The sequence below is a fragment of the Rhododendron vialii genome, chromosome 4a, assembly GCF_030253575.1.
Source record: "Rhododendron vialii isolate Sample 1 chromosome 4a, ASM3025357v1".
In the NCBI taxonomy this organism is placed as follows: Eukaryota; Viridiplantae; Streptophyta; class Magnoliopsida; order Ericales; family Ericaceae; genus Rhododendron; species Rhododendron vialii.
Genome location: NC_080560.1, coordinates 13,453,665 through 13,481,205, shown reverse-complemented (window position 1 = coordinate 13,481,205; position 27,541 = coordinate 13,453,665). Strand labels below are relative to the sequence as shown.

At 37.7% G+C, this 27,541-nt stretch overlaps 2 protein-coding genes across 4 annotated transcripts in view; one reads left to right on the top strand and one right to left on the bottom strand.

The window, feature by feature from the left end:
• Nucleotides 1-27,541, top strand: part of LOC131324461 (rRNA biogenesis protein RRP5) — a 43,691-nt gene that overhangs the window by 10,056 nt on the left and 6,094 nt on the right. For all 3 annotated transcript variants that reach the window (XM_058356424.1, XM_058356425.1, XM_058356426.1), the window contains 17 exons: nucleotides 1,223-1,359; nucleotides 3,364-3,498; nucleotides 4,493-4,638; nucleotides 4,727-4,792; nucleotides 6,913-7,019; nucleotides 7,565-7,645; nucleotides 7,740-7,814; nucleotides 7,894-7,995; nucleotides 9,578-9,746; nucleotides 9,825-9,973; nucleotides 10,363-10,446; nucleotides 10,549-10,649; nucleotides 11,830-11,983; nucleotides 12,102-12,176; nucleotides 12,293-12,440; nucleotides 16,035-16,695; nucleotides 23,829-23,889. In XM_058356424.1, coding sequence (XP_058212407.1) covers nucleotides 1,223-1,359; nucleotides 3,364-3,498; nucleotides 4,493-4,638; nucleotides 4,727-4,792; nucleotides 6,913-7,019; nucleotides 7,565-7,645; nucleotides 7,740-7,814; nucleotides 7,894-7,995; nucleotides 9,578-9,746; nucleotides 9,825-9,973; nucleotides 10,363-10,446; nucleotides 10,549-10,649; nucleotides 11,830-11,983; nucleotides 12,102-12,176; nucleotides 12,293-12,440; nucleotides 16,035-16,695; nucleotides 23,829-23,889 — 2,451 coding nt within the window. The remainder of the gene's footprint in view (nucleotides 1-1,222; nucleotides 1,360-3,363; nucleotides 3,499-4,492; nucleotides 4,639-4,726; nucleotides 4,793-6,912; nucleotides 7,020-7,564; nucleotides 7,646-7,739; nucleotides 7,815-7,893; nucleotides 7,996-9,577; nucleotides 9,747-9,824; nucleotides 9,974-10,362; nucleotides 10,447-10,548; nucleotides 10,650-11,829; nucleotides 11,984-12,101; nucleotides 12,177-12,292; nucleotides 12,441-16,034; nucleotides 16,696-23,828; nucleotides 23,890-27,541) is intronic.
• LOC131324463 (uncharacterized) lies at nucleotides 17,483-18,620 on the bottom strand. Its single transcript, XM_058356428.1, has one exon. It carries the CDS (start codon nucleotides 18,004-18,006, stop codon nucleotides 17,500-17,502), a length of 507 nt encoding a protein of 168 aa, XP_058212411.1. The 5' UTR covers nucleotides 18,007-18,620; the 3' UTR covers nucleotides 17,483-17,499.

The window sequence follows — 27,541 nt, the reverse complement described above, 5'->3', positions numbered from 1 at the left end:
AACATCTCTTAAGACTTCCATTAAAAACCCCTCAAAATTGGCACTGCTTTGATTGCTTTATGTCTGGTTTTAACGTTCTTGAAGTGAATTATTAAAATTTTACCTTATTAGTGTCAATATGGGTTGTTGGGCCTTACAAGTTCCTATCTGTGGAAAATGATTCCTCTGTTGCACCCAGCAAATTTGGATGAGCCTTGATTGCTACTGATTTGAGACTGATGTTACTAACCTTATTTTCTGATCTTGCTGCTTAAAGATATTGTAGGATTTTCTTCAGACAATCATGCCTTTCCTTTTCTTTTTTTGGACCTTGCAATGTTCTTCTCAATGTTTTGTTCTTGTGCTTGTCAACGAATATTAGATCACTCATTGCTTCCAGGCACCTGCATTTAAACCCATTTTGAATGGGTGCCACCTTTAGCTTTTCTGACTATTGTCAGGTCTAATCTGATCTTGTATTCGTACTTGAATTGAGGGCTGCAGACTGTGGAACAAATCTAAGAGGATGGAAATGGCACAAGTTGTATAATAACATTGTATGCTTAATTTTGTTTAAGTTGTATCCTCACATCTTAGAAAGAATAAACCGTGTAGTTTTCCCAGAATGTCAAAACAGATCTCGGAGAACACACACACACACACACACACACACGGGCCGGTTCTGCTCACTACATTTGACACAAGTTTTGCGTGGTGCCTTCACACAAATGATTGGAGCTGTTCAATTTATTTAAAACATGTTTTTATGAGCTCCCGTAAAAAATCAACTCAGTCGGATAATTGTAACAGCTTAATTGGTTCATTCAGTTGGTTCTGTCAAATTTTTCAGGATAAAATTGATTGAACTGATCAAGCCCTTACTGATATCGGAATGAGTTGATTTATGGAAACTCTTAAAACCTATTTTAAATGAATTGAATGGTTCCTATCATTTGCGTGAAACTCCGGTTAGTTTTGTGTCAACTTTTGTGTGAGGGGAACCGGCTATATATACACACACACACACACACACACACACACACAAATATATGTAATGTGATTTTGTTGTTCATGCCATTACATTCTTCAATGGAATGGAAGCAGCATCAACGTGCTCATATACCCATACTTCATAAGTTCCTTATTTTATTGTCTACTCTAGAGCATTAGTAAATTAGCTCGTACCTTTTTGGGTGAAAGTAGTCCATTCTCTAATCTAGAGCTCTAATTGGCACCTTTTCAGGTTAAATCAAAGCTTGGAATTATTAGTTCATACACTGATGCAACTGAGGGACTAATAACACATGGATGGATAGCCAAGATCGAAAGCCATGGCTGCTTTGTGCGGTTTTACAATGGAGTACAAGGATTTGCCCCCAGGTTAGCACCTAGTATCATTGTATGAGCTGCTCTAATTTATGTCCCAATCACTTTCTGTTCGTAACTGTAGGTATTGTTGATAAGGTTGTTCAATGGACAGAGTATTTAGTTTTATTCGTAAAAATGTGACAATTATCTTATATCTGTACCTTTCTTACTTCGCTGTACTTATGGTTTTAAACTGATGCTTTGGCTAAATGACAATTGTCTGTTGGCATCAGTATGGTTTTATGTTTAACATATATCAAACCAAATATGGATTTGTTTAATTAATATAAAAATCCAAAGAATCATAGACTTTATTTAGTACTGGTGTAGGATCTGCTGTCTCTTGTATGGACTTCCAGAATACAGAGGGGTTTGCATGATATGGGGCAGTATGTCTCATAGGTTGCGTTAAGTGGTAGGCATGATATGCCCTTCGAGGTGTCGGATGTCTTGGTCAACACCCCTTCCCTATGACTGCTCATGCTGGAGCTGCCTTGTAAAGGGCGAGCCCAACCCCCTTGGCAAACTCCTCGCTCTAGCCTCCAAACCACATGTTTCCTTTGGTTTCGCGCCTAGGATATCATTGGTGGCTTGTTGTAGCCTGCAAGTAGATGGTCGAATTGGAGCGGGTATGGATGGTGTTGATGTTCTAGAGCCAGGTGTGTTACGTTGTAAACTTTTGAGGTATTACTTAATGAAGGTAGCTTGGCCAAGACAAAAAGTTAAGTTGAGGCATGGTGGATTGGCTGAGAGCACTATAGACCACGGCTCTCTAGAATATTATTGAGATGTGGGAGAGAGAACTTTGGCAGAGGTTGACTGTCTTGGTCAGGAGCATAGTTGTCAAAGGCGAGCCTAGGTGTGAGGTGCAGGGTTAGTGCCTGGACTGAGCCCAGGCGAGGCGCCTTAAATGAAGCATAGCCAAGGCACACTTAGGCGACAAAGGCGAGAAAAGGCGCAAAGGGGAGAAAAGGCGCGCCTCTTTCATTTTAATCACAACAATAGGATCAAAGCTAGGTTAAACGTGTTACTTTCACTCCTTCGATCGTAAATCTCTCCACTTGATCACCAGAAACGAAAATACCACGTGTCATCTTGATCATCGGTCGATCTTCTCTCTCCTCTCATCTTTTTTCTCTCGATCATCAGTCGATCTTCTCTCTACGTGTATATAGTCAACATATACTATACTGTTTTTTTTAATGTTTTTTGAAATATATATTGATGTGTGTGTGTGTGTAACATCTACTATACTGCATATGAAAACGAAAAAGTTTTTATTTATTTATTTTATGTTCTCAGAAACTGTACACTTTTTGTGTGTGTGTGTGTATTAGGCTATATTGGTGTATGCTATTTTTCCTTTTTTTTTTGCCTAGGTGCGCCTCGCCTAGGCCCCAAGAGATCTTTGCGCCTCTCGCCCTTATGGTCAGGAGTACTGACTACTGAGACATATTTCCTCTGGGCAGGCCTTGGTTTGCCCAGTTTTGGGCTTGCTCTCGTACATTTGACAGCAACCAATGCGTGAGCGCATTGAAGGCCTAGTCCAGGTTTTGGTAATCCACGAGCCCAGATTTGATATCACCCTAAGATGCCTAATGCTTTCTCTCAAACCTTCACTATTTTGTTTCAAAAAAATGAAATTGCCATATTAGCTCAAGGGGCATTTAGATCAAACTCCGAATGCCTACGCTTAATTCTGATGCATCAATCTTGGGCTCACATAATGTAGGAAAATGTTTCCCAGACTCAGCCTATGTTAGGAGACTTTCTTAAGTCTATATCAAGAAAAGAGCAGTCATTTTGGCTCAAGATGAAAAATCTATTAGAGTTCTTTGTGTCTATCGGTGCAATTAGGTTTGCACTCTTAATCATATCTTGGCCAGTTGGTAAGTGATTGGATTTTCTGAATAACTGTTGTCCCCGGGAAAATTTGTGTTATTGGTGGGTTCTGTTTTATTTCATTGTCTGACTGGATTAAGGAAGTATATGAACTGATTGTTCTTTCTGATCCAGATCTGAGCTTGGATTAGAAGCTGGTTGCGATCCAGTTTCTGGGTACCATGTTGAAGAAGTTGTCAAATGCAGAGTTACAACTTCTGTTCCAGCTTCACGGCGAATCAACCTTAGTTTCACTATAACACCTGCAAGGTAATCTCTAACATGGTTGGTTAAGGTATCTATGTTATATGTACCTGGGAGATGATTTCTAATTGCCGTAAGTGATTGTTATGGTCTATGAAGCACTAACACTTTGTTGGAGACTCGGAGGTCATCTACCGGTGTCGGACTTTTTTTGGACACTGATTCTCTAAACACGTGCGTGGCACTCAAATCAAAGGTGTCCTATTTTTTCTCAACTTTTTTTCACTTCGACACTCACAAGTTACTTCGGTAGTTGTGAAGACGAGCGGTAGGCTCCATTAAAACTTAGGGAGGTCTCCTTTGGATGATGCTTGATTCAATATGTGAATTATGACATGCTTTTTGGTGGAATTCTTTAGTGAATGATCTAATGATAACATGAATAAAGTTGTGTATGGTCTTTAAATCGTAATTAGAGCCTTATTTTTTGATTTGCTATCATTATCATATAACACATGACTATGTTTCAATTATAATGAGAGCAGCGGCATCCAAATTTTAAAAATTTCCATCTCGGTGTCGTGTCAGTGCTACATAGATTAGGAAACTATCAATGGAATTTTTCCAACTTGGTAATTGAAATGCATCAATTGTCGAGTAGCTTAATCAAGTTCCTCTCTCTCTCTCTCTCTCTCTCTCTCTCTCACACACACACATATTGGTAAAAAACTTGAAATAAATTTCTTTTTGTTTGTTTTAAATGTTATGTAGTGTTCACAAAATCATTAGTAAATGACCTGGACCCTCCATTACGTAAAAGAGTGGGGGAAACTGCAATTGAAGAATTTTCTGGAAACAGCCAATGAGTTACAAAGGATCAAAACCGATTGGAAAATGATTGCGTCTTCAAGCTTCCTATCATTTTCAGTATATGATCTTAGAACAAAAAATGAAGACAAAAATAACGATGGCAGAGTACCACGATCTTTTCCTGTAAGTGCAGTATTTGTGTGATGGAAACACCTGTGCACTAATTTCAACTGAGATTTAATATTGACAGGGTTACTGAAGATGATATGATCAAGTTGGGGAGTATTGTTTCTGGAGTTGTTGAACGAGTCACCCCTCATGCGATAGTAGTCCATGTACGTGCTCTAGGTAATATCAAGGGTACAATAAATCCGGAACATTTGGCAGATCACCAGGGTAAGTTTTTTCTTTGTCATCAAGGAGAATGGTTGGCCATGGCTGCTTTCCTCATTGTTTTCTGACTTTAGAGGCATTACTCATACAGGGTTTGCTGCTTTGATGAAGTCAGCCTTGAAGCCAGGATATGAGTTTGATCAACTATTAGTTCTTGGTACTCACAATGTCTTTCTTTTAAAGAACATGAATGAAGGACATACCTATTTTCTTGTAAATTATCCTCCTTTGTTTGAATTTGTTTTCTGAGAGTATTCTTCTGTTTGTGTACTCACATTTGTATTTTAAGTGAATTGCATGGTTATTTACAAAACAATTTATGATACTGTATTTACAACCAACAGGTCTAGTCATCTTGAAATTGGTTCTGCAAAGACTGGTTTGTCTGCAAATGATTGTTGGAGTGTAAATGTATATGAACGCTTTAGATGTCAAAGATCCGATAACATGTCTAGAGAATTTACGAAGTCTAGTATTTTGTTTAGGATCCCTTTCATGACATGGATATGTTGTATATGTCTGTCAAATTTTGAAAATCAATTTAGTGGTCAGAATTTGAGTAAGTTTATACCCCCGCCTGGTTTTTTCTTTTGTTACTTTGTAGCACAAAGCCTTTATATGTTACTGGACATAAGTTTGTCACTATACTGATATGGTGAAAAACCAGAACAGGAAAAAATTAGAAAAGCGTTCAGGTAGAAACCCTGGTTGAGGATCTTCATTCAGATGAAAAAAAGGATCTTCATTGATACTGGGAGAGTCGACGTGTCTGGTGACTCTGGTCTTTGAAATGGAGCCTCATGCAGTTTTCAGCCTCTTCTGAAGTTTGATGATTGTCATCAAGTCATAGCCTTTTCTTGAGTTGTGATAGTTGAACTTAAAAGTGTGAGGGCTTCATTGTGCTGCCTGCTTATTGCCCTTTTGATTGCCGCCTCTTATGTTGTTTCCCTTAAGGCGTCAGCCAGAATTGTAGTTGGACTTTCGTCTGATTTTGTTAGAAGGGGGCTCAACAAGTCTTCTTCTTACGTTCAAGATGGCGGAAAGCTTGAATGTGGCTCAAACTATCGCAGAACCCCAACCGCCCCGCTCCCCCCCCCCCCCCCCCCCCCCCCCCCACACACACACACACACACACACACACACACACACACAATTTTTTTTGACTTTACCTGTCACTTGCCCTCGTGTTAGAAGAGTATCTCCCTCTGTAGTCAACATTCCTTTACCCGTAGTCGTAGCTGCTCGTTCCATTTTTATTTGAATGGGGCGAGCGGCAGGCCTCCCAAGGTACATATGGACAGCCCTTCGGGTGGGTGTCTCGGTGATACAAACAACGAAAAGATGCATTCTAATCACATTCCCTATCACTTAAAGGCAATCCTTACCAAATCAGGAAATAGAATCAAAGAATCTACCTTCTTTTTTGATTACCCTGACAATCAAGTTGCACTTCCTTCTAACAAGTGGCTGAGCGTTAGCTAGCAATCTTGGCCTCTTAGCAGGAGGTTCCCTGTCCCCCTCTTTTCTGGTCCAGACGCTGTACGGCGCCAGTACTCGAGCTACAGTCAGATCCGATTTGGTCTGGTCCTATCTGATCCAACCCCGGAACTTAGAACAGCCAGCTTGTTTTGGTCAGTAGTATGGGGAAAGAGTGGGGTGGGGAAGGTCCAGAAGGCCCTCACTTTATTGATGGCACATTTTGAGACCCTTTTCCTCTCACCCTTCCCCAGTTCTGGTTCAGGAAAGGGTCAACACAAGAATCTAACTTCGAAGTTGACGTTTCTTTTCTCCAGCTTGTCTGGTTTAGCAGTCCAAAGGAAAAGAAGAAAGATAACAAACTTCATACCTGGAGAAAAAAATTAGAGAGAAGATAGAGTTAGGACCCTTAGGAAAACATAGCAGTGTTTTCACTAAATAATACATACAAGGAAACCAGCACGGGGAAGGGGTTGAGGTTCTGTGAATTAGTGTTAACGAAACAGTTGAGCTGGAGTTGCACCCTCTTGCTACTCTTTTGTGTTACATTTGTTAATTGTTTTTTTGGGGTTGTTTTCAGGGAATTTTGTTCACTGTTCAGGCACAGTTTGGTTTCTTTGTGAGGAATTTGTAACTTTACACTGCGTTTCTTCACTTTGTCATTTTTGTTTTATGTTTCCTCCTTTTTTTTTTTTTTTTCTCCTTTGCTTCCTTCTCAGCTTATATGCTGTACTTAAGAAAAGTATCGTAACAGTGAATTTTTTGTCCTAGTTTTTAAAATTATCTTCTTTGTTGATGTAGATGTTGAGGGCAGCAACTTAATTCTCACTGCCAAGCATTCTCTTATTAACTCTGCTCAGCAGCTTCCTGCTGAAGTTTCTCAAGTTCGTCCTCATACTGTAGTCCATGTAAGAAATTGAGCATTTATAGTTTTTCTGTCCTTTTTTAAATCTGTGTAGGAATGCTTTGTCAAGTATTGATTCAGGCTGTGTTCCTGTGCACTTTTTGAATGCTGGAGAGTATGCATTTTTCCTATTGTAATTGGTTTCCTAACTTCAAAAGTTCTCCGAAAAGGCAACAAAAAATGTTGTCATGATCTTTTTCACATCCCTTTCTGCTCTGTTATGCCCACCGTTTCGCTGTGATACATACAATACTTTCTAATAGCCGACCTCCCATGTTCACTATCATGTTTTCTTTTCATATCCCTTTCCCAACAAGAAAAAGGGAATACACAAACAAATAAAAGGTGATTTAACAACTGGATAATCACCTCCAACAACTTGAACTTCCTAAAACTGAGGAAGCCTGTGGAAACTAGAAACTTAATAGGATACAAAATGCTGCCAAACAGTAGCATAGCTTCAATAGTTTTCGCTAATCAATTTATCGGATGTTTTAATGATGAACTTTACTGTTTAGAGCTTACTAGTTCTTTTGATGTCTGAACCAGGGATATGTGTGTAACTTAATTGAATCTGGTTGCTTTGTCCGATATGTTGGCCGTTTAACTGGTTTTGTTCCCAGAAGCAAGGTAATGGTTATTTTAATTACAGAAACTGCCTTTTCTCTCTTCAGGTTTTGCTGTTTATTTAGTAATTTATTCCTTTCCCCTTTTCTTTTTGAAGGGTATGGATGATCGAAGAGTTAATCCTTCTGAAGTCTTCTACATTGGACAATCTGTTCGCACTTACGTAATGGATGTAGGTGATTTTTTGAGAGCAAATTCTCTTACAACGCGTGGAAAAAGTTTAGTATGAGTTTTTGTTTGGTGGTTTTCAGGTTAGTAGTGAGACTGGCAGAGTGACACTTTCTTTGAAGCAATCATTATGCAGTTCAACAGATGCATCCTTTATTCAAGAACACTTTCTCTTGGAAGACAAGGTAAGTCATTTAAGTCCCAAATCAATGGTGACAATAGACGTATTTTCCATATTTTGCTTCTTTAATAGGAATCCAAACCTAGGAAAAGAAAGTGTTTCTTAGTTCTCTGTTCAATCACAGAATTAGAATAATAGATCTCATATGTATGAATATTTCGTTCTTTATTTTTTGTTGAGAAACTTCAAAATTTCTATTTTGTTCCTTGTTCTTATAGAGAGACAACTGCTAAGTTTGATACTGTGGGCGAAACGGTCTTCAACTCTTATCTGACAGGGACTTGCTAATTATTTGCTACGCTACAATGTGTACTCATTCCACTTCTATAAATGCCTAGTGGACATGCAAAGTATGTCGGCAAAATCTAATTGACAGACTTTCTTTTAGATTCTACATCAAGTAGGCATTCCTTATTAGTGGGGAAGTGTTGCATTTTAACTACAATACCACAAGCACTCAGTTGTTATCACCAAATTCAGTTCGCATTTGTAATCTTGTCTGACACAACGACTCAACGGGATGAGCTGACAGCTCAAGTTTTGAAAGAACGGAACACGCCACAATTGATGTCAGATCACATCGACCATGAAGTACCCCAAAGAAAAAATTGTCACTTCATTGTCCACCTTGAACCAGTTTCCAGCCCTAAGAGTGTAAAGAAAGGCCACCTTCAATAGCAAACACGTACATTAATCCCAGAAAATCACCATGAAACTTGGAGTAATTGTGCCAGCTATTGATTAATACTACAAGGAAACATGTAGCCGCTTGGCACAAAAACTGCTTTTGAGCCCTCCAATGTCTCATCTCAAAATGTTTCCTGATTTGTAAGCGCTTTGTAATAATGAACTGGTATCAGCAGTTTGGCTTCAGTGATTGCTTAAACATGATATACCCTTTTGATGCCTTCTCTAAGCATTTTGGTATGCATTTGAAGCCGGGAAGACCGTGGATGCCATTCCTAATGTCAGTCATGGCTGCGAGACTTTATCAACAGTCGAGTATCCATGTCTGTACACTTGCATCAGGTGTCATATTGCTTCATAAAGCTTAAATTAGTGGAAGTAAAACACTTGTGGTTAACATATAATACAGCTTCCTTGGAACTTACTATTAAAGAAACTCGTTTACTGAAGCTTTTTTTGTTGATTTTGTTGTTCAGCTGTTTTGGTGGAACTATTTTGTTTTTATGTGAAAACTATTGTTACATTCTTCTCCGTGTTTTTTGTTCGTTAAACTGCTCATATAATCTGTGGGTAAACTCATGTAGAAACAATTAAAAGTTTCACTTTCTTGTTCCTACTTCAACCAGACCATTATTGTTAGGTGTCAACATATTCTATCGATGTAGTATTTGAGAATCCTTAAGTAGATGTTATTTGTGATGCACCCCTTACTGACTTTTTGATGCATGTGTATGTGGATTATGGAGTCAAGGGAGCTATTTATACACATGAGCAGAAACTAAGCTCTTGTATTTCATTCCGCGGTCATGCCACGTGTATTTTCATGCCACTGTCAGATCTCCTGATAATTTTTTCCCTTCTTTATCCTAATTTTGGACTGATCGTGTTTTATGATGCAGATTGCTAAGCTGCAAGTATTGAACTCTAAAATTCCCGAGTTGAATTGGGTTGAAGCTTTTAGTATTGGCAATGTTGTTGAAGGAAAAGTTAATGACGTGAAGGATAGTGGAGTAGTTGTCAGCTTTGAAAAGTATAATGATGTTTTCGGCTTTGTGACACACCACCAGTGTAAGTCCTAATCGGTAGAAAAATTATTCTGTCTCAAGAAGTGATATTTAGGTACGACAGTTTTTTGTTTTTTTGCAGTGGGTGGAATTAGCTTGAAAACTGGCTCCACTATTCAAGCTGCGGTTCTTGATGTTGCCAAGATTGAACGCCTTGTGGAATTGTCTGTGAAGCCAGCATTTGTTGATAAATTGAGAGAAGAAACATCTAGCATGGAAACTAACAAGAAGGTTGGCCTTAGATTTGGTTTTTATTTTCATTTTAGAATACTATTTGCTGGCTGTTCCCTAGCTTTTTGTCCTTCCTCTTCCTCAATCATCGTACTGTCTTCTCTCTCCATATACTTTTGTATGTGGTGAAGGTTTCTGGAAAACATGGCACCTAGTGCTTGGCAGCTTATTACGTACAACTTTTGCTGGTCAGGGACTCACCATTCACTTATAGTTCACTTTTTAAAGTTTGTACGATTGATATTTCACATCTTAATTTAGTTCTGCTATAGAGATTCCCATCCATTATTGTACTGATGAGATTATCTGGAGTGCCCTTCTCTGCCTTGTCTCTCTCTCTCTTTTTTTTTTTACATTTAAATGATGCTAGTTTTTTTTTTTTTCCCCAGAAACGCAAAAAGGAAGCAAACAAAAAACTGGAGGTGCAACAAACTGTAAATGCAGTAGTGGAGATTGTGAAAGAGAATTACTTGGCAAGTATTTGATATTTGTTATTTGTTTTGGACTGACAATCTGCTGTGGGTGATAACATTTTCCTTTGACCTGTCTCTTCTTATTTGTTGCATGTGATGCAGGTTCTTTCAATTCCGGAATGTAACTTTGATATCGGATATGCCTCACTGACTGACTACAACACTCAAAAGTTCCCTCCAAGACAATATGTTAATGGGCAAAGGTGAACGCAAATGGTGATGATAATTTAAGTTTTCTTTTGAATACGGCATATGTTGTTGGACATTAAGAGCAGTGTCAGTCGGTGGCCCCCAATTCTTCGAATACTTGGTGACATGGGTAATGGTACGATTTTGCATCGAGGGTTTTTGGACAGGTATGCTTTTGCAGAGGGTTTGAGGGGTTTTTTTCACAGGTTGGTTGCTGAATTTTTGGTCCGAAATCCGTTCGGTGAATGTAGGGTTTGAGAGAAGCTTCTAGCGTAGAACAAAGTAGCAAGCTAGCAGCATTAAAGTTGACTCGTCTGACTAGTGCTACTTATCTTACCTACCTCACGTCCACGTCTGTACCTACTAGAAGCCAGGTATAGGGACCCTATAAAACATCTTTAAACAAAATTGATTCCCAACATCTTTTCAGCCCTGCTCTGGCAAATTTGAATATGTCAATAAGTTTTGGCTTCTAAAACAGAAGATGCATTAAACTGAAGCAGCATCATATCAACCATAATAACGTGAAATAAGGCTGGACGGATTATGAACTTAATTGTGAAAGGTTTCATTGGATCCTTTCTGTTGTATTCATGATCCTATTGTGAGAGCAAGACACTTCCGCTGCACAGAAATGGAATCACCCGACTACCACTGCAAGTTGCCACCACCACCCTCCAAGTCCTGTCTCCTTCAAAAGTGAATCTCCATAGCCATTGACCTAACCATGTCTTATTAAAATCCCAATCTCCTTTCACATAACTCCTTGCTGCAGACTCTATCTGATTCCATGAGATGGTATTTGAATTCTTCTCCAATGCCATTGCTTGGGAAATCCCTCTGGAACTCTCTAATTGGCCTCACCTAGTCAACCTAGTCCTCAAGTTTCAGGGTTTCAAAGCAATTCCTCTACACTACTTCTACGAAGGATTCTGGCTTGAATTTGGGAGTCTAGCCTTGGAAAACAAAAAGAAGCTGAGTAGAGAAAAGACAAAATAGATCTCCATAGTATAATCCTGTGTATCCCTTCTGCAAAAACTTCAAAACAAATGAGCAGTAATCAGATATAATATTCAAGCCATTATTTAGTCAATTCTAGGCGAGAGTCCTTCAGAATTTGTCATTCTCTGGTTTGAAATTAATGTATATTTCTTTTCTCTGGACTGACAAGTTTATATTATTGATGCGGTGTAGTGTCATTGCCACCGTCATGGCTCTTCCAAACCCTGCAACAGCTGGGAGGTTGCTGCTGGTACTTAAATCGATGAGTGATGTTGCAGAGACATCAAGTTCAAAGAGGGCGAAAAAGAATTCCAGCTTTGATGTGGGAGCTCTTGTTCAGGCAGAGGTAGAAATGTTGATTATCTGTAGAACCAGATATCGGTGTTGATGTTTAATAGCTTAAGTGGACAGGTCTTATCTTGTGCCTGGATTTGCAGATTATAATATAACTCTCTCATTTCCAGGTTACTGAAATAAAGCCTCTTGAACTCAAACTGAAATTTGGATCTGGTTTCCATGGGAGGGTGCATATAACAGAGGTGAATATCTTTTGATGATTTGCTTTGGCATGGTACAGTTGTCCATGCGATCACCGCTTCTAAATTCCAATCTGCTCCTGTTACTTAATATAATAAGTAAGCATGTATTTTGGTAGGCGACTGATGATAATGTTGAAGATCCCTTTGAAGGCTTCAGAATTGGACAGACTGTGACTGCAGCAATTATTTCAAAGACCAGTAAGTCAGAAAATAATCGAAAGAACTATCAGTGGGAATTGTCCGTCAGACCTTCATTGGTTACAGGTAAAGTTTCTGTATTTGTTTTTGGTCAGCTAAAGTTTCTGTAGTTGTGAATCTTCTGATTCTTCTCCTTACTGGGTTCCAGCATGCTAGTTCTTTCTGTATATCTTCTTATCCACCTGAACTGGCTGTCATTGTTCAAAGTAGTTGAATTGGATAGACAACTTGTTTTGGGTCATTTTCCTCATCTTGGTACATTACTCTCTTCGTATGACCTTGATTCACCTCGGGGGGAGCTATTGAGGGGGCGGGGTGGCACTGCCAACAAAAACTTTTTTTAAAAACTTCTAAATGATCTGAGCCATTCAATAATTTTAAAATAATTGTTCAGGTGGCCGTTGTTTAAAAAATTATCTCAATTGGATAATTCTAGGTACTTCATCTAACCTTTCAATTTTTCAATCAGATATTAGGATCCAGAATTCTGAATGACATTTTGAAGAAAAGTTAGACAATCGCGTGTCTGGTACCCCCTTTATCTGAACCGCAGATATTGTAGGGCTTGTTGAAAAGAGCATTAATAAAAAAATTATCTTGATCGGACATCGATATATATCAAAACAGTTCATAACTTTCAAATAATGTTTGTGTTTAGATACCTATGGATGTCTAATCAAGATAATTTTTTTTATTAATGCTCTTCTCAACACGCCCTACAATATCTGCGGTTCATATCAAGGGAATACTTGGCACCTGTTTGTCTAATTTTCTTCAAAGTTCATTCAGAATTTAGGATCTTAAATTTTGAATGAAAAAAAATAAAAGATTGGATGAAATACTTATAAATTGAACTGATTTGTTTAAGGACAACTCAAACAATAATTTTGAAATTATAGAATGGCTCGGATACTTTGTGTGAGACCCCAAAGTCGACCCACAAAAGCATTGTGTGTATTTTGCTTGTATTAAGAATAAATAATCCAGAACATGTGTACATTTTCTTTATATTAATTATATTAGTATTTTTGAGTGCCACCTCTGACTTGAAAACTTGGCTCCATTGATTCATCTTCTCCTCGATTTTACTCTTTGCCCAAGCCGACTCCTTAAGTTCAACCATATTCTTTTGTATAGACGTCGCAATTTTGCCACCCTAATATTAACCATGGTATCTTTTATAAATTTTTATTGAAAAGGCACAAGGGGATGCCACCCATGTGCAAAAGAAAACAAGGAATAAAAAAGATAATACCAAATTATAAAAGGACCTATACGCCCCTCTAAACTCCGAAAGTATCGAACTTGTCAAAGTATTGATCAAAGTAGGTTTGTAGTTGTACTCCCTTGACTCCCCTCCAAACAAAATAGAATCAAGACTCTTAATTTTGAACTATGGCCTTTCTTCCCCGTCAAACTGTCTACGATTCCTCTCTCCCTATATTCACCACATCAAGCACAGCGGGATCATAATCCATAGCTTCCGACTTCTCCTACCCATTCTAGCCCGATACCATTCTTGAAGAAGCTCCTCCACCGTCGCAGGAAAAACCCACAACATGCCCCACAAAACAAGAACCACATTCCAAAGCTCCTTGGCGACCGGACAATGAATAAACAAATGTGCCACCTACTGTTCATCTCTCAAGCACATGCAACACTGGACTTTCCAACTAACTTTGACACATGACAAAAATAACCATCCGACGCTGTATAAGATTATCTAGAGTGAGAATCTTATCCTTAGTTGCACACCAAGCAAAAAAAGAAACCTTGGTTGGCGCACGAGTACCCCAAATGGCTCTCCAGGGAAAGGTTGGGGATCTACCTCAAATAATCCTCTCTTCTTCCCACATCCCTCATTCCCCAATGTTTTCCAAATAGATCCCACAACTCCTCAACTCCCAATCTTGTACCTCCCTGCGAAGTGTAACATCCCTCCGCACTGTCTCCCCATCCAGTTTGAGATAGTCTGCCACCGGTGCATTCCCATTTGCCGCCAACTAAAATATAGAAGGGCTCTCTCAACCTAATCCCTGTCCCTGTCTTCATACTAGTATGTCTGAAAACTAACCCCACCCTCTCGTAATACCTTTCCAAAGACCCGCCCCATGTAAGTGTGGGCATTGTGTTCTGTCTAGTCGTGTCATGTCATTTCGGGTTCGTGTCAAAACACCTGTGAACATAAACGTGTCAAATATCTTGACAATAACTCGACTTGGTTAAAATTGTGTCGTGTTCGGGTTGACACTATTAAGAACCTTTTATTTTTTTAATATTTACATAAATTATATGCTTTCCAATGTTGTTCATGAACTACTTAATTCAATAACAAAAACTGAAGTCATTTTCAATACCATCATAATCACAAAAACGATAAAATCAGCCAAATCATGACATTGAAAAATGCCTTAAGCCACAACTAGACATCGGTCTCAAATTTCAATTCAGCAAAAATATTAAAAAAGCTCTAGCAACTATAGAGTAAGTCTATATAAATTTTAAACTAAAAGACTATGCCTAAATAATGAAAAAAACAATTCCAATAAGCCTCGTTAAATTTAAATTAAAAGACTATGCCTAGCACACGCCACTTTCCTACACCATATATCCCTTTCACAGGCAAATCTACACAACTTCCCCAATAAACTTTGGTTGAAAATAGAAAGCCTCCTCACTCCTAAACCCCCCTTTTCAAATCTGAGTATAAGCTGTAAGCTTTATTGGTGCAGTTTGTTAATTCATCTCTACTCTTGGTGCAATATCAGACTGCTCATCCTTCTCAATAGGACTATATCTTTGTCCCAGTAATGCGCATTCCACACCTTGTCCTTAACTACGCCAAGTCCTTTACCATGGCATGCTTTATTCTACTCATTGTTTCAGTTGGTACCTTTAGCCGAACTCTCCACACGATGACGAACGTGTCTAAATGCTCATTGGCACATGTTAAAGTTCTGATGGGAAAAAAATCTTTGAAACTGTATATATGTTCATAAACTGATACACATTTTACATCAAATATTATTTTATACATAGCTCTTCTTACGCTTGAGAATGTTGCAAATGCGCGCGCACGCGTGCACACACACACACACTCTGACTGTTATGTAGGGATTTTTCTCTTGCTGTAGTGACTAATGAAGAACAATTAACTGCCATGACTACCCGCTTACTCTCCATTGTGCCAACATTTCAATCTCCATTGTGCCATCATTTCAATCCCCAACCCCTTTGCTTTTTATTTTCTGTTGGATTTGTATATTGGCAAGTACATGCCAATATACATTGGCATATTATGGATGATGTAATTAGGTTCATCCAAGCAACTGAAGATATAAAACATGATGCTGGCATTTCTACGCTAGATCTTTTAATACGAGTTCAACTGAGGAAAATCTAGCATGACATTAGTGCCGAGATAAATTCTCAATAAGGTGATCTGGTCAAAGTGATCCTTGATAAAGCTAAGGCCACCACTGTAACCCATGCTGTCCTTGGTTTTTCCTGTTGCATGTTTGTTACCTTCAATATGTTCTGGATCAGCCATTAGTCACTTTCTTTAATCCAAGTTGCATGGGCAGAACCATCTAAACAACTTCTTTACTGATTTATGTAACACGAAGCAAAATTTCAATTACACTGCAATTACTTATCCAGGTTCTAAAGAAATTAGAGACAAACTTACGACTGAAGATTTCAGTTATTCGACTGGGCAACGTATCTCTGGATTTGTATACAAAGTGGATAAGGAATGGGCCTGGTTAACAATATCACGTCATGTGAAGGCTCAGCTGTATCTTCTGGACAGTGCATGTGAACCTACTGAAATTCAGGAATTCCAGAAGCGATACAATGTGGGGAAAGCAATATGTGGTTATGTTTTGAATGCCAATAAGGAGAAAAAGATGTTACGTTTGGTGCTGCATCCATTTTGTGCTGCTGCTGCTGATAGAAAACTTGACCATGAAAATATTAATATGGATGATGCAAACAGTCCCTTGAATGCAATCTTGCACATTCATGAAGGTGATGTTGTGGGTGGGAGGATTTCCAAAGCTTTTCCAGGTGTAGGTGGAATGCTCATCCAAATAGATCCACGCCTTTATGGAAAGGTCCATTTTACTGAGTTGACGGACTCATGGGATTCAAATCCATTGTCTGGATACCATGAGGGGCAGTTTGTGAAATGCAAAGTCCTAGAAATCAGCCATTCGGTCAAGAGCACTCTCCATGTTGAATTGTCATTACGCTCTTCTTTAGATGGCATGCATTCTCAGAAGGCTATTGTAATCGGCGACAATGAACTCAACAACAATGGGTAAGTATTTGCAGACATTCAATTATGTATCACAAACTTAGTTAACCTAATTGATGTTTTCTGGCTTCATCTTGTCGTTGTAGGATGGGTGTGTTTCAACTTCCCAAAACATGTAAATGAGCTGAATATTAGAATGTTCAAATTTGTTTGTTAAGGTTTTGCCTAGCTCGAGCTCGAACTCAATAAAAATTTGACGAGCCGAGCTTGCCTAGGTTTGAGTCGAACTCGAGCTTGTTTACGAGCCTTAACTTAAAAAAAAAAAAATCAGGTATTTATGCTCCCATACAGGTCTAGAGCTGCAAATAAAATTTTACTCCCTCCGTCCCAATTTGAATGTCTCCTACGGTTTTCCGTGCATTTTCAAACCTCCCCCCCAACAAAAAAAATAAATAAAAAAATACTTTTACATATATATATATTTTTAATTTTTGTACACAAAATTAGACCCTGTTCGTTTTGGGATTTTGGATTTAGATTTGTAGGTAATGAGTGTAGAAAGAAATAGAGTAATGATTGAAAATAGGGGTAATGATGAGAGAGAGAGAGAGAGAGAGAGAGAGAGAGAGAGAGAGAGAGAGAGAGAGAGAGTAATGATTGGAGAGAAATAGAATAATGATTAGAATCCAAAATTCAAAACCCTAAAATGAACGGGGTCTAAAGTGCTCAAATTAAAGTGCGAGCACTTTAATTTGGTGTACGAAAATTAAAGAAATAATATGTAGAAGTATAATTTTTGGGGGGTTCTAAAATGCACGGAAAATTGTAGGAGACATTTAAATTGGGTGAAAGTACATAAACACCCCCTCAACTATCATTTTTTCTCGTAAACACCCCCTCACATTTAAAAGCGCCCATGGAGACCTCCTCACCTATTCCCGTTACCCAAGTAACACCCTTCTGTCTCAGAACTGTTTGATGGGAGGTCACATTATCAGCAAATTGGGTATTTTTTGGACAAAAATGCCCTTTGACAATCCACACCTGCAAGATAGGCCTCTTACCAAGCCTCTTGATCTCTCTATCCATTTGACCAGTAAGCATCAATCCAAACATCTTAAAATCACACATGAGAGACCAGAAGGGATGCCCGAATGTGGCCGGGACATTCCCTTCGACAAAGAAATGACTGTACCAAGCAAAACCATAGCCAAATAAAGGCACAAGAAATACACACCACCAATTGAAGCATAAGGAGTAGATCAAGCAGAGAATACTAATGATAGTTCTAGCAAAATGCCAACGCCTTGTTGCTGGCTTTGAGTGTTGGTTCACATAGAAAGCCCAGAATTCTTCCATGCTTCTGAAATTCATTTTTCATCAGAACAACCAAATTGAATCCCAAATCAGAATTTGGCTAGTTGGGTCTTCTTGAAAACCCTGATCTCTATATAGCCAAAAACAGAATCTTGATTATCAGATGCTTCAGAAATCCCTTATAGGGAGTAAACCCAAAAAATGCTAGCTGGATTCTTGAAAATCCCCGATCAGAATTTTGGGTTTGGGGTCTTCTGGAAAACCCTTCCGGAGTTCCTGTGGAGGCTGCACCGGAACAAACCCGGGTGGGTCGTCGGAGAACAGAGGCACGTGCGAGCAGAAGAAGAAGACGGCGGCGACGGGGTTGCCGCTAAATTGGGTTGACCCGACGGAATCGTTATTAGCGTCGCACCCACTTGTGCTCGGAGGCCATTTGGGTAGGGTGGGGTAAATATTAGTGTCGGACCCTCCTCCTTCTCCTCCAATTTTGCCGGTGGGGTAAATATTTTCAGGATTTTTTAAAATTTTTTTTCCTTTAAGGGTATAATAGAAAAGGGTATTTTGGTCATTTCCTCCATTCCGTTAACGGAGTTAGCATTTTTTTCATTTCTAGTGGTTGAGGGGGTCTCCATGGGCGCTTTTAAATGTAAAGGGGTGTTTACGAGAAAAAGTTATAATTGAGGGGGTGTTTATGTACTTTCACCTTTAAATTGGGACGGAGGGAGTATTATGGACATAAATAAGTTGACACAGAAATGATAAAAACATAACCATAAGTAAATTTATCGTATGGGTGTTGCTAATGCCAAAACTGTTTTTGTTTGTGCCAAAACTATAGTGCATAAAACCCTTGTACCATGTGCACTACACACACAAAAACAATTTTGGCACACACAAAAACAGTTTTGGCATTATCATTTCTCTTATCGTACTTGTTAACATTTATACATGCTCTAGTTTGTTATGTACATGTATAAGTTAATACACATTCAAGTTCTTGTATGAAATTCTAGTGATATACATATACTCTAGGTTCGCGAGGCTAAATCGAGTTGAATACTGCCAGGTTTAGGTTCGGCTCATTTATGAAATGAGCCTAAAATTGAGGCTCACGTTCAGTTCCTTTAGTAGACGAATGTCACGAATCGAGCTCGAACGAGCGTTTACTGAGTAGACTCTTGAACAGTTCTCGAACTGCTCGGTTTGTTTGCAGCCCTACTTGCAACATTATTGAAGTGTTGGTCTTGTTTTTTTTTTTTTTTTTGGGGGGGGGGGGGGGGGGGGATCATAGAGGACTACAATAATGGGGGATCATAGAGGACTACAATAATGTAAATAAATCTGAAATCAAAACAAAGTTGCAAAATCAAACCTTAACCCAAAGTTAAACAATCCCGTGATAGATTGGACAATGGTGGGAGCTTGAGCAATTACCTATGTAGCATCGACACTTCAAAAGGGCGCCGTGTCCACGTATTGGACACGGGGACACGCCCAAATACGTATTGGACACGCCACGTGGCGTGTCCAATAATTTTTATTATTTTTTGATGGGGGACACGGCTGGGGACACACCGGGACACGGCTGAATGTCAAAATGTAATATATATTTTTAATTTTGAGGGGTTAATATGAAATTATTAAAAAATATTTGGGTTAAATTGTAACTATGCCTTTATTTGGACCATGGTAATCTTATACATTCATATAGGACATGTCTTCATCAACAGTGGAAGAAAAGAAAAAATATATGTATATATGTATATATATATATATATTTATTTATACACGTGGCGTGTCCCCCGCCTTGTTCGTATCCCCATTTTTTTAAAATTGCCGTGTCCCGTGTCCGTATTCGTGTCCGTGTCCGTATCTGTGTCCGTGCTACATAGGCAATTACCATTGTTTGAGAGAAGGAGAGGGAGAGCCGTAGGATTTATGGGGCAAATTAATGTTTAGGATTTATGTAGGACATAAGATTCAAAAACTGTTCTCCCTTATAATATAGAATATGTAAACTTTAACCAAATTTGAAATTCAAGTTCCAAAAATGGCTACCTCTTAAGTTACAACTTAGTAAAACGTACTCTCTTGAATCTAGATGCTCCCTTCGTCCCTTTTAAATGTCCACTACGGGGAATCCAACTCTTTAAGGAGTTCAAATTATTACTTTAGATTTCCAAAATTAACCTTTAAAACTGTGCACTTAAGTAAATGTATTAAATTGGTTATATCTTTCAATACGAAACTAAAAAAAATATGCAATATGATCTTGTTTGATAGACCTCAAGTAGTTTTATTATTCAAAATTTTTAAAATCATGAAAAGTATTATAAATTGAATTGACAGATATAGACAATTAAAAAATGACACGAATATCAACAATGGACAAACTAATTGGGAAGAAATTGTACTTTTTAAGGGTAATATTGATGCTCATATTGAAGATGGGTTATTGCATAAGGCAATGTTCTAAATGGCGCTTGGCGCTAGTAGGGCGGAGACCCACCTCCACGCGCCAAGCCGCCTAGGCGGCGCCAAGCAATTCGGCGTTTTTTTTTTTTTTAATAAACCATTATCCAATCAAACTATATTCTATATTTCTAAATACCAAAATAAAAATAGCAATTCGGCATTTTTTTTAACAATCTATTTGTCATTATACAATCTGTTTTTTTTTTAAATACCAAAATAAAAAATAAAAACTCAAATCAGAAATACATAAATTTCAAAAAAACTTAATCAGGTATATGATCACTGAGAGAGAGAGAGAGACATACCGGCGAGAGAGAGGGACGATGGTGTCAACTGGAATTCTTCGCTTCGTTCGTCTCCTCTTGCCTCTGAAGCTCTGGAGTGTGGAGTGTTGAATGAGGATGTAAATGTAATTGTAATATATATAGATATGATTTTGTAAAATTACATAATAAGCCCTTTTAGTTTTTGTATTTTTGATCCTAGCCCTTTTACATTAATAGTATACAATTTAGGCCTCCAAAGACGCCGCCGAGCCCGCCAAGGTCCGCCAAGTCTGCCAAGGCCGCCAAACACCGCCAAGGCAGCCGCCAAACACCGCCAAATCTCTTTGGGCGCCAAATCAAACGCCAAGGGGTATTGGCGTGGCGGCGGGGTACCTCCAAGCGCCTAGCGGCCGCCATTTAGAACACTGGCATAAGGGGTGATGATGGTCAATAAAATGCGGCTACATGCCTAACCCGAAGCTTGCATGCTTTATGTTTTCTTTATTTAGTGTCTGTACAAGTTTTTTTTAAAGAGGATGAGTTTGATGCAATATGTTTAAGGGTTTGTATATCATTTTGAGTCCTTTGTAGTAAAGGGTCTATAAATAGGAGTCTAGAGTGCTCATTAGGTAGCTTTTTGATTATTAAGAATATTGAATATATTGATTGAGACATAGTTTCTCTCTCTACCCTTTGGGGTTTATCCCTTTGAATGAGATTTTGCTCATTTCTTTGAATATTGGATTCCCTTTCATATTTTGATTGCATCAAATATTTAAAGTTTGACATGGTGTGATGGTTATTTTTAGAAAGTGGATATTTATTTTGGGACATTCCAAAACAGAAACGTAGAAATTTAAAAAGGGACGGCGGGAGTATTAATTACTAAAAAGTTATGAATTAGACACACAAAACAATTAATATCTAGGGTAAACTAACCTCCCTTCTGGTTCTAAAAATTACAGTCACCTCCCTTACTTTACATACTAATGTACGCATACCTCGCTTACCATTAAACTAAGACTAGATTAGATTGCATTCATCTCCCATGCCCTATATTGAGCACATACTACTTTAGCATCAACATGACAAAAGACTATTTTATTTATGGATCGCTATATAATATAAGCAATATAAAAAATTCAAGATAGGAGAAATCAACATATTTAACTTTTTTCTCCATATTTGGTAGTTAAAAATCCCTCAAGAGAGGTGAAATCAGTATTAACAAGTTGAAATAGACTTTTAGTATATTTATTAAAACTTAGTTTGAATGTTCTTTTTTATGTTTCTCATCGAGACTAACCGAAAGAACAAAAGAAATTGGTCAATAACCATAAACAATTCACTAAGGATAAGAAAACAAAATTTGGACTAATTTTGTAAATTTAATATGAATCACATATTTGTAGAAGAATAAATAAAGGTAACAAAATACGTAAAGCCTATGAATCTTGTCTTTAAATTACTCTTTTTTGGTTTTGGACAAAATTTAATATTGTTTTTAGTTGTATAGACGAAGGAAATTTGACAAAAACGTATTGGAATTTTATTGGGGGGGTCAATGCAATCTAATCTATATGTTGAGGTAATTTGTATTTTACCCATCAAAGTTAACACCATAAAGTAAATGAGGTGTGTAATTTCTAGAACCAGCACGAAGGTCAATGTATTTGTGAGAAACCTCAGGGGAGGTCATTGTAATTTACCCTAATATCTAAAATTCCTAAGGAAATGGGGGGATCTTTACCACAAACACGCTGTATATTTTTTGTTCCTCATATATTGATGCCACTTACACAAATTAATTTGAAGTGGTGGCATAGTTACTTTATAGTACTCTAATACTGGACTCTTTTATGAAGCTCCCTGGCAAGAAGGAGAACTTTGTAGCGATTATCATTACAATACTACCTGCCTGATAATGGTAATCATAGTCTTAATGGCTCATGTTGAAAGATGGAAAAAGAATGCATGGGTCAATAAGGCGTTCACGGTGAATTAAAAGTGTACCAGAAATCACTTGGCCTTTTAAATCATAATGCTATGTCGATCATGCGTTGTGAAAGTATATTTACTCAATTTAACAATATCTTTTTTGAGTGATTTATGCTCCAATGTAATTTAGTTGGGATACTTCTTTAGATACATAATTCGGACGTAACCTCAAGTCAATTCTTTATGTCAGGCTCTTCTGGTTATTTTTTAGGCAAGTGAATGGAAGGGGTTATTGTCTGTGTTGTCCAAGCATATATTATAAATTTTAAGATTGTAATTACTTTCACATTTAGTAGATTAGGAGCTAGTTGATGTCAATGTTTCTTCTTTGTCTTATTATTCTTTCTCCTTTTTGGTTAAATAAGACTTTATGCTATAATTGTCAAGCTTTTTAGATTTGTTGGCATTTTGATTTTTCATTTGTGATAGATCTGTTGTCTTCTATTATTTTAAGGATGCACCACTAGTGCAACTCTGCATTACCAAAAAGTGCTAGACCTCGTGTCTTAGTGACACAATCCAAAATATGGTACAACTTCCATAACGGTATATTTAACAATCCAAACCAACCCCCAAATATTGTCCTATTAGTATTTTTATGCTTTTGGCTGATGAGGAACAAAGTAATCTTAAACTGAAAAATCGAGAGAGTGTTGCTTTTGCAAGACAAAATATGAAAGAAATTTTTTTTTTCTTAGGCATTTGTTTGATATGACTAATTTCATAAACAAGATTGTCTTGCTGGATATGCATCTTATGAAAAAACTATATTTCTAATATTGTAATATGTAGAAGTCTACCGGGGAAATGTAGTTTAATCCTACAGTGGCATCAGAGGGTTTTGTGGGTTTTGTTTCTGGTAATCTAGTTGAACTCTTTGGCCCTTCATCATTCTGTCTCTTGCTTAGAGATTGTTATCGATACTAGTAGTCTTATTAGAATTGTTCGAAGAACTAAGATTTGACCCTCCATCATTGGAAGGCTCGAGCATAGGATTGATGAATATTTACTGGTACACACGATGGCGGCTATTAGAGCTCATGTAATCTCGTCCTGGTTGAATATTACCTTTTATTCATATTGTTTTGACCTTGCTCTTTGTTAATGTTCTTTTGAGTTGAGATCTTCAATGACTTGCAGGTATTCTCCCTGCCAACGTGTAGAAAGAATTGAAGATATTCATCCTAATATGACTGTGCAGGTATTGGATAGTATAATGTTCCTTTTTCTTTCCTTCCCTCCCCAAGAGGTAACTACCTCATATTTTTTGTTCCTCCTGTGTAGTTACAGCCATCTCTATGCCACCCAAAAAAGATGGAGGAACCTTTATAATAGTGCAATCTGAATCTTGTTTCTCCTAAGACGTGATTTTAGAGCTTTGTTATTAAAGCACCCGACTCAAAACCAATTGACAATGAATGGAGAGGCCATCCAAACTCATATAGTAGTTTTGGAGGGTATAATTATCCAATGTGGGACAAATCAATCAAGAGAGTCTTGTCCAAAAGCCTCTGAAAGCCTAGCTCTGATAGCAATTCGAAACCAATGGGCAATGAGTGGAGAGGCTGCTCAGCTCATATACTAGTTTTGGAGGTTATAATTAATTAATGTAGGACAAGCTCTAACAAGCTCCATTGTTGCAGTTCTTTTGCTCTCCTACCTATGGAATTTTATTCATTGGTGCAAACCAAATACTCCATTGATAAACTTTTAAGAGAGAACACTCCCAAAAGGGATACAAAAGAGTCTAGCTCTTGATATTCTTTCTTTAAAATGATAAATCTACCTAATGAAGACTCTAGACACCTATTTATAGACCCACTAGCACTAAGGACACAAAATGACATAACGACAATAGTGCTCCTACTATAAATCATGCGACTAAGGACACTTACTAAAATGCTAATGACAAGATAAAAGTGACTACATCATTTATTTATTTCTTTTCTTCCTATGTCTAGAGAAAATGTATATTTTTGCGAATTGGATTGAAATGTACTTAAACATTACCCTATCCCTACTCTGGTTTAGACTGTCTTGAGCAGAATTCATAAAAGTTAGCTTCAAAACTGTACTTCGCTACCTTTCTACATAATTTGAAGGGTGAGTTAGTAGTGTACACTCCAACAGACTCTACAAATTCTCGGGTTTTATCACTTTATATCTTTAATAATTTAAGAACTGATTGACCTTCCTTTTCGGATATTACAATCTGTTGTTTCCATTTATAAATGTAAAAAGGGAAATGTATAAAATATAAAAATCATTTTCTCAAACATTTGTGGAACTCATGTTGAGATAAAAAGAAATATGGGAGAGTGGAAAAAGTTTTGAAAATTTAGTGGGGAAAAAACCCAAGAACAATTACTATGTATAGGCAATATAAGTGACAAAAGGATAAAAATAATTAATCGATAAACATTCAAATTGTACCAGTTTCCAACAGTCAACATGAGAAGATACAAACTCTTTTCTGGAATTTCAGTGAAATCAAATAGAATTTAAGTAAGCCTAAAACGTGAAGCAAACCAACATTATAACAAAGAAAAATAAAAAGTAATCATTAAAAGAATAAAAAATTTGTTCTTTAACATTTGAAGGTTGTTACTTGTTAAAGCATCCAACTTAATACCAATTGGCAAAGAGTGGAGAGGCCGTCCAGGCTCATATACTAGTTTTAGAAGAAATAATTAACCGATGCGGGACAAACTCCAACACTCCCTCGCACCTGCGACCCTTGACTTGCACGTGGAGAAGTAAACAAACGATCCTTAACACAAGGATCTCAACAAACATCGGTGCACTTAAGGCACAAACGAGGGGAACAAATTCTCCGAAACAATAGGCTATAGTTTATATTAAATTGTTAGCTACCAACTCAACTAAAAGCTTAAGCTATTAGAGAGGGGTAACTTTATTATTTACGCCTTCAACACGCCCCATCACATGTAGCCAGACTCTCCTAGTCTCCTCCATAAGCAGACTAAACATGTGTAAATATTTTAACATTAGGTAGGCGGTGAGATTCCAATACAGAATCTATTGTTTGCTCTGATACCATATTAAAGCATCCACCTCAAAACCAATTGATAATAAGTGGAGAGGCCGCTCAGGCTCATATACTAGTTTTGGAGGTTATAAATTGTTAGAACATAGTATTGCTATTAGTCCCACATTGGTTAATGTAGTCTTATGTTATGTTATGATTTCTCATTATATAAATAAGAGTTGATTGTGTTAGGGTTAGTGAACACAACACTCTATACACTTTTCCTTCTTTCTCTCACAACATGGTATCAGAGCGGGTTCTTAACCCTAATCCTAAAATCCCACTGAATCCCTAACCCCACGATAGACACCACCACTAGCCGCCATAGTTAGTCACCACCATAGCCAGCTGCCGCCGCCTTATTGACCAACAGCCCTCAAAACCCTAACCCTAACTTGAATATCCATCACCATAGCACAGTGAACAGTGTTTGTTGACATGAACAGTAGTGGTGAACAGTGTTCACAGTCGTGAACAGTACCAGAAATCCCTCCACTCTCGTCTGATCTCCAAAACTAGGGGTGGCAAATGGGCGGGTTTGGGTCAAAATGGGTAAGTTACAAGTGGGTTGGGTCTTTAATGAGTCATTGACCCATTTAGACCCATTAATTATGAGTCTAATTACCCATACCCAACCCAACCCATTTATTTAAAAGCAAACCCGCCTCGCTCATTAGCCCAATTACATACTATATACTAAAAATACATATGTACACTAAAATAACCGTATTACCCCCGTAAATTTAAAGGACTAAAATACCATGTACACTAAAATTACCATACTAACCCTCTACTAAAAAATGACCAAATTACACTTGTACACTTAATTACCATATTGGTCGCTCTTAATTACCGAATCACAACGTATCCAAGTGTGTTATTTTTTTGACTTTATTCAAATATTTTTCGCATTTGTTATTTTGTCCATTTCTTTAGGATTATTGCTTTGTCATGACGAGAGGAATCTAAAAAGTTAAAAATTACTATCGAAATTCATATTTTTTTTGAATAAAGACGAAAAAATTGACGAAAAAATATTTTTTCAATTTTTTACTTTTTAGATTCCTCCTGTCATGACAAAACAATAATCCAAAAAAAATTATCGAAAAACAAATAAATGCGGAAAAAATTGAATAAGGACAAAAAAATAAGCCACGAACAAGCCAACTTTCCATTTATAAGTTGATTTTTCTCTCTCTAAACATATTTCAAGGTGCAGGTACAAAGAAAATTTTGGGACGCGTATAAAATTTGGAAACTTCTTTGATTGTATAAATTTCTTTCGATTACCCAAGAAAAAACCCAAAAACGGAAAACAATTTGTAGAAAACTAGAGAGAGAGAGAGAATTGGAAAGTAGAGAGAGAGAGAGAATTGGGAAGTAAAGAGAGAGAGAAAGAATTGGAAAGTAGAGAGAGAGTGGAGCAGATGACGAGGAAAGTCAGTGCACATTAATAGGAGATCGACTAATCGACTGAGAAGGGTTAAAATTAGCTAGGTCATGTTCATGACTTATTGGGTCATTTAAGTTAACCCAATTAAGACCCAACTAAGACCCAATTAGTAAATGGGTTAGATGGGTCAGACCCATTCTAACCCAATTAATAAATGGGTTGGGTTGGGTCTATTTTCTAGTGGATGGATCTGGGTTGATTAATGGGTTTGGGTCCAATTTGCCACCCCTATCCAAAACCCTAACCCACTTACCAATAGGCCTTCAAACCCTTCGTCAGTTCTTTTCCAGCCACTTCGTTTGGGTCTGATTCTGATTTGTTCTCGGATCTAGTTTTGTTTGGTTTGCTTTG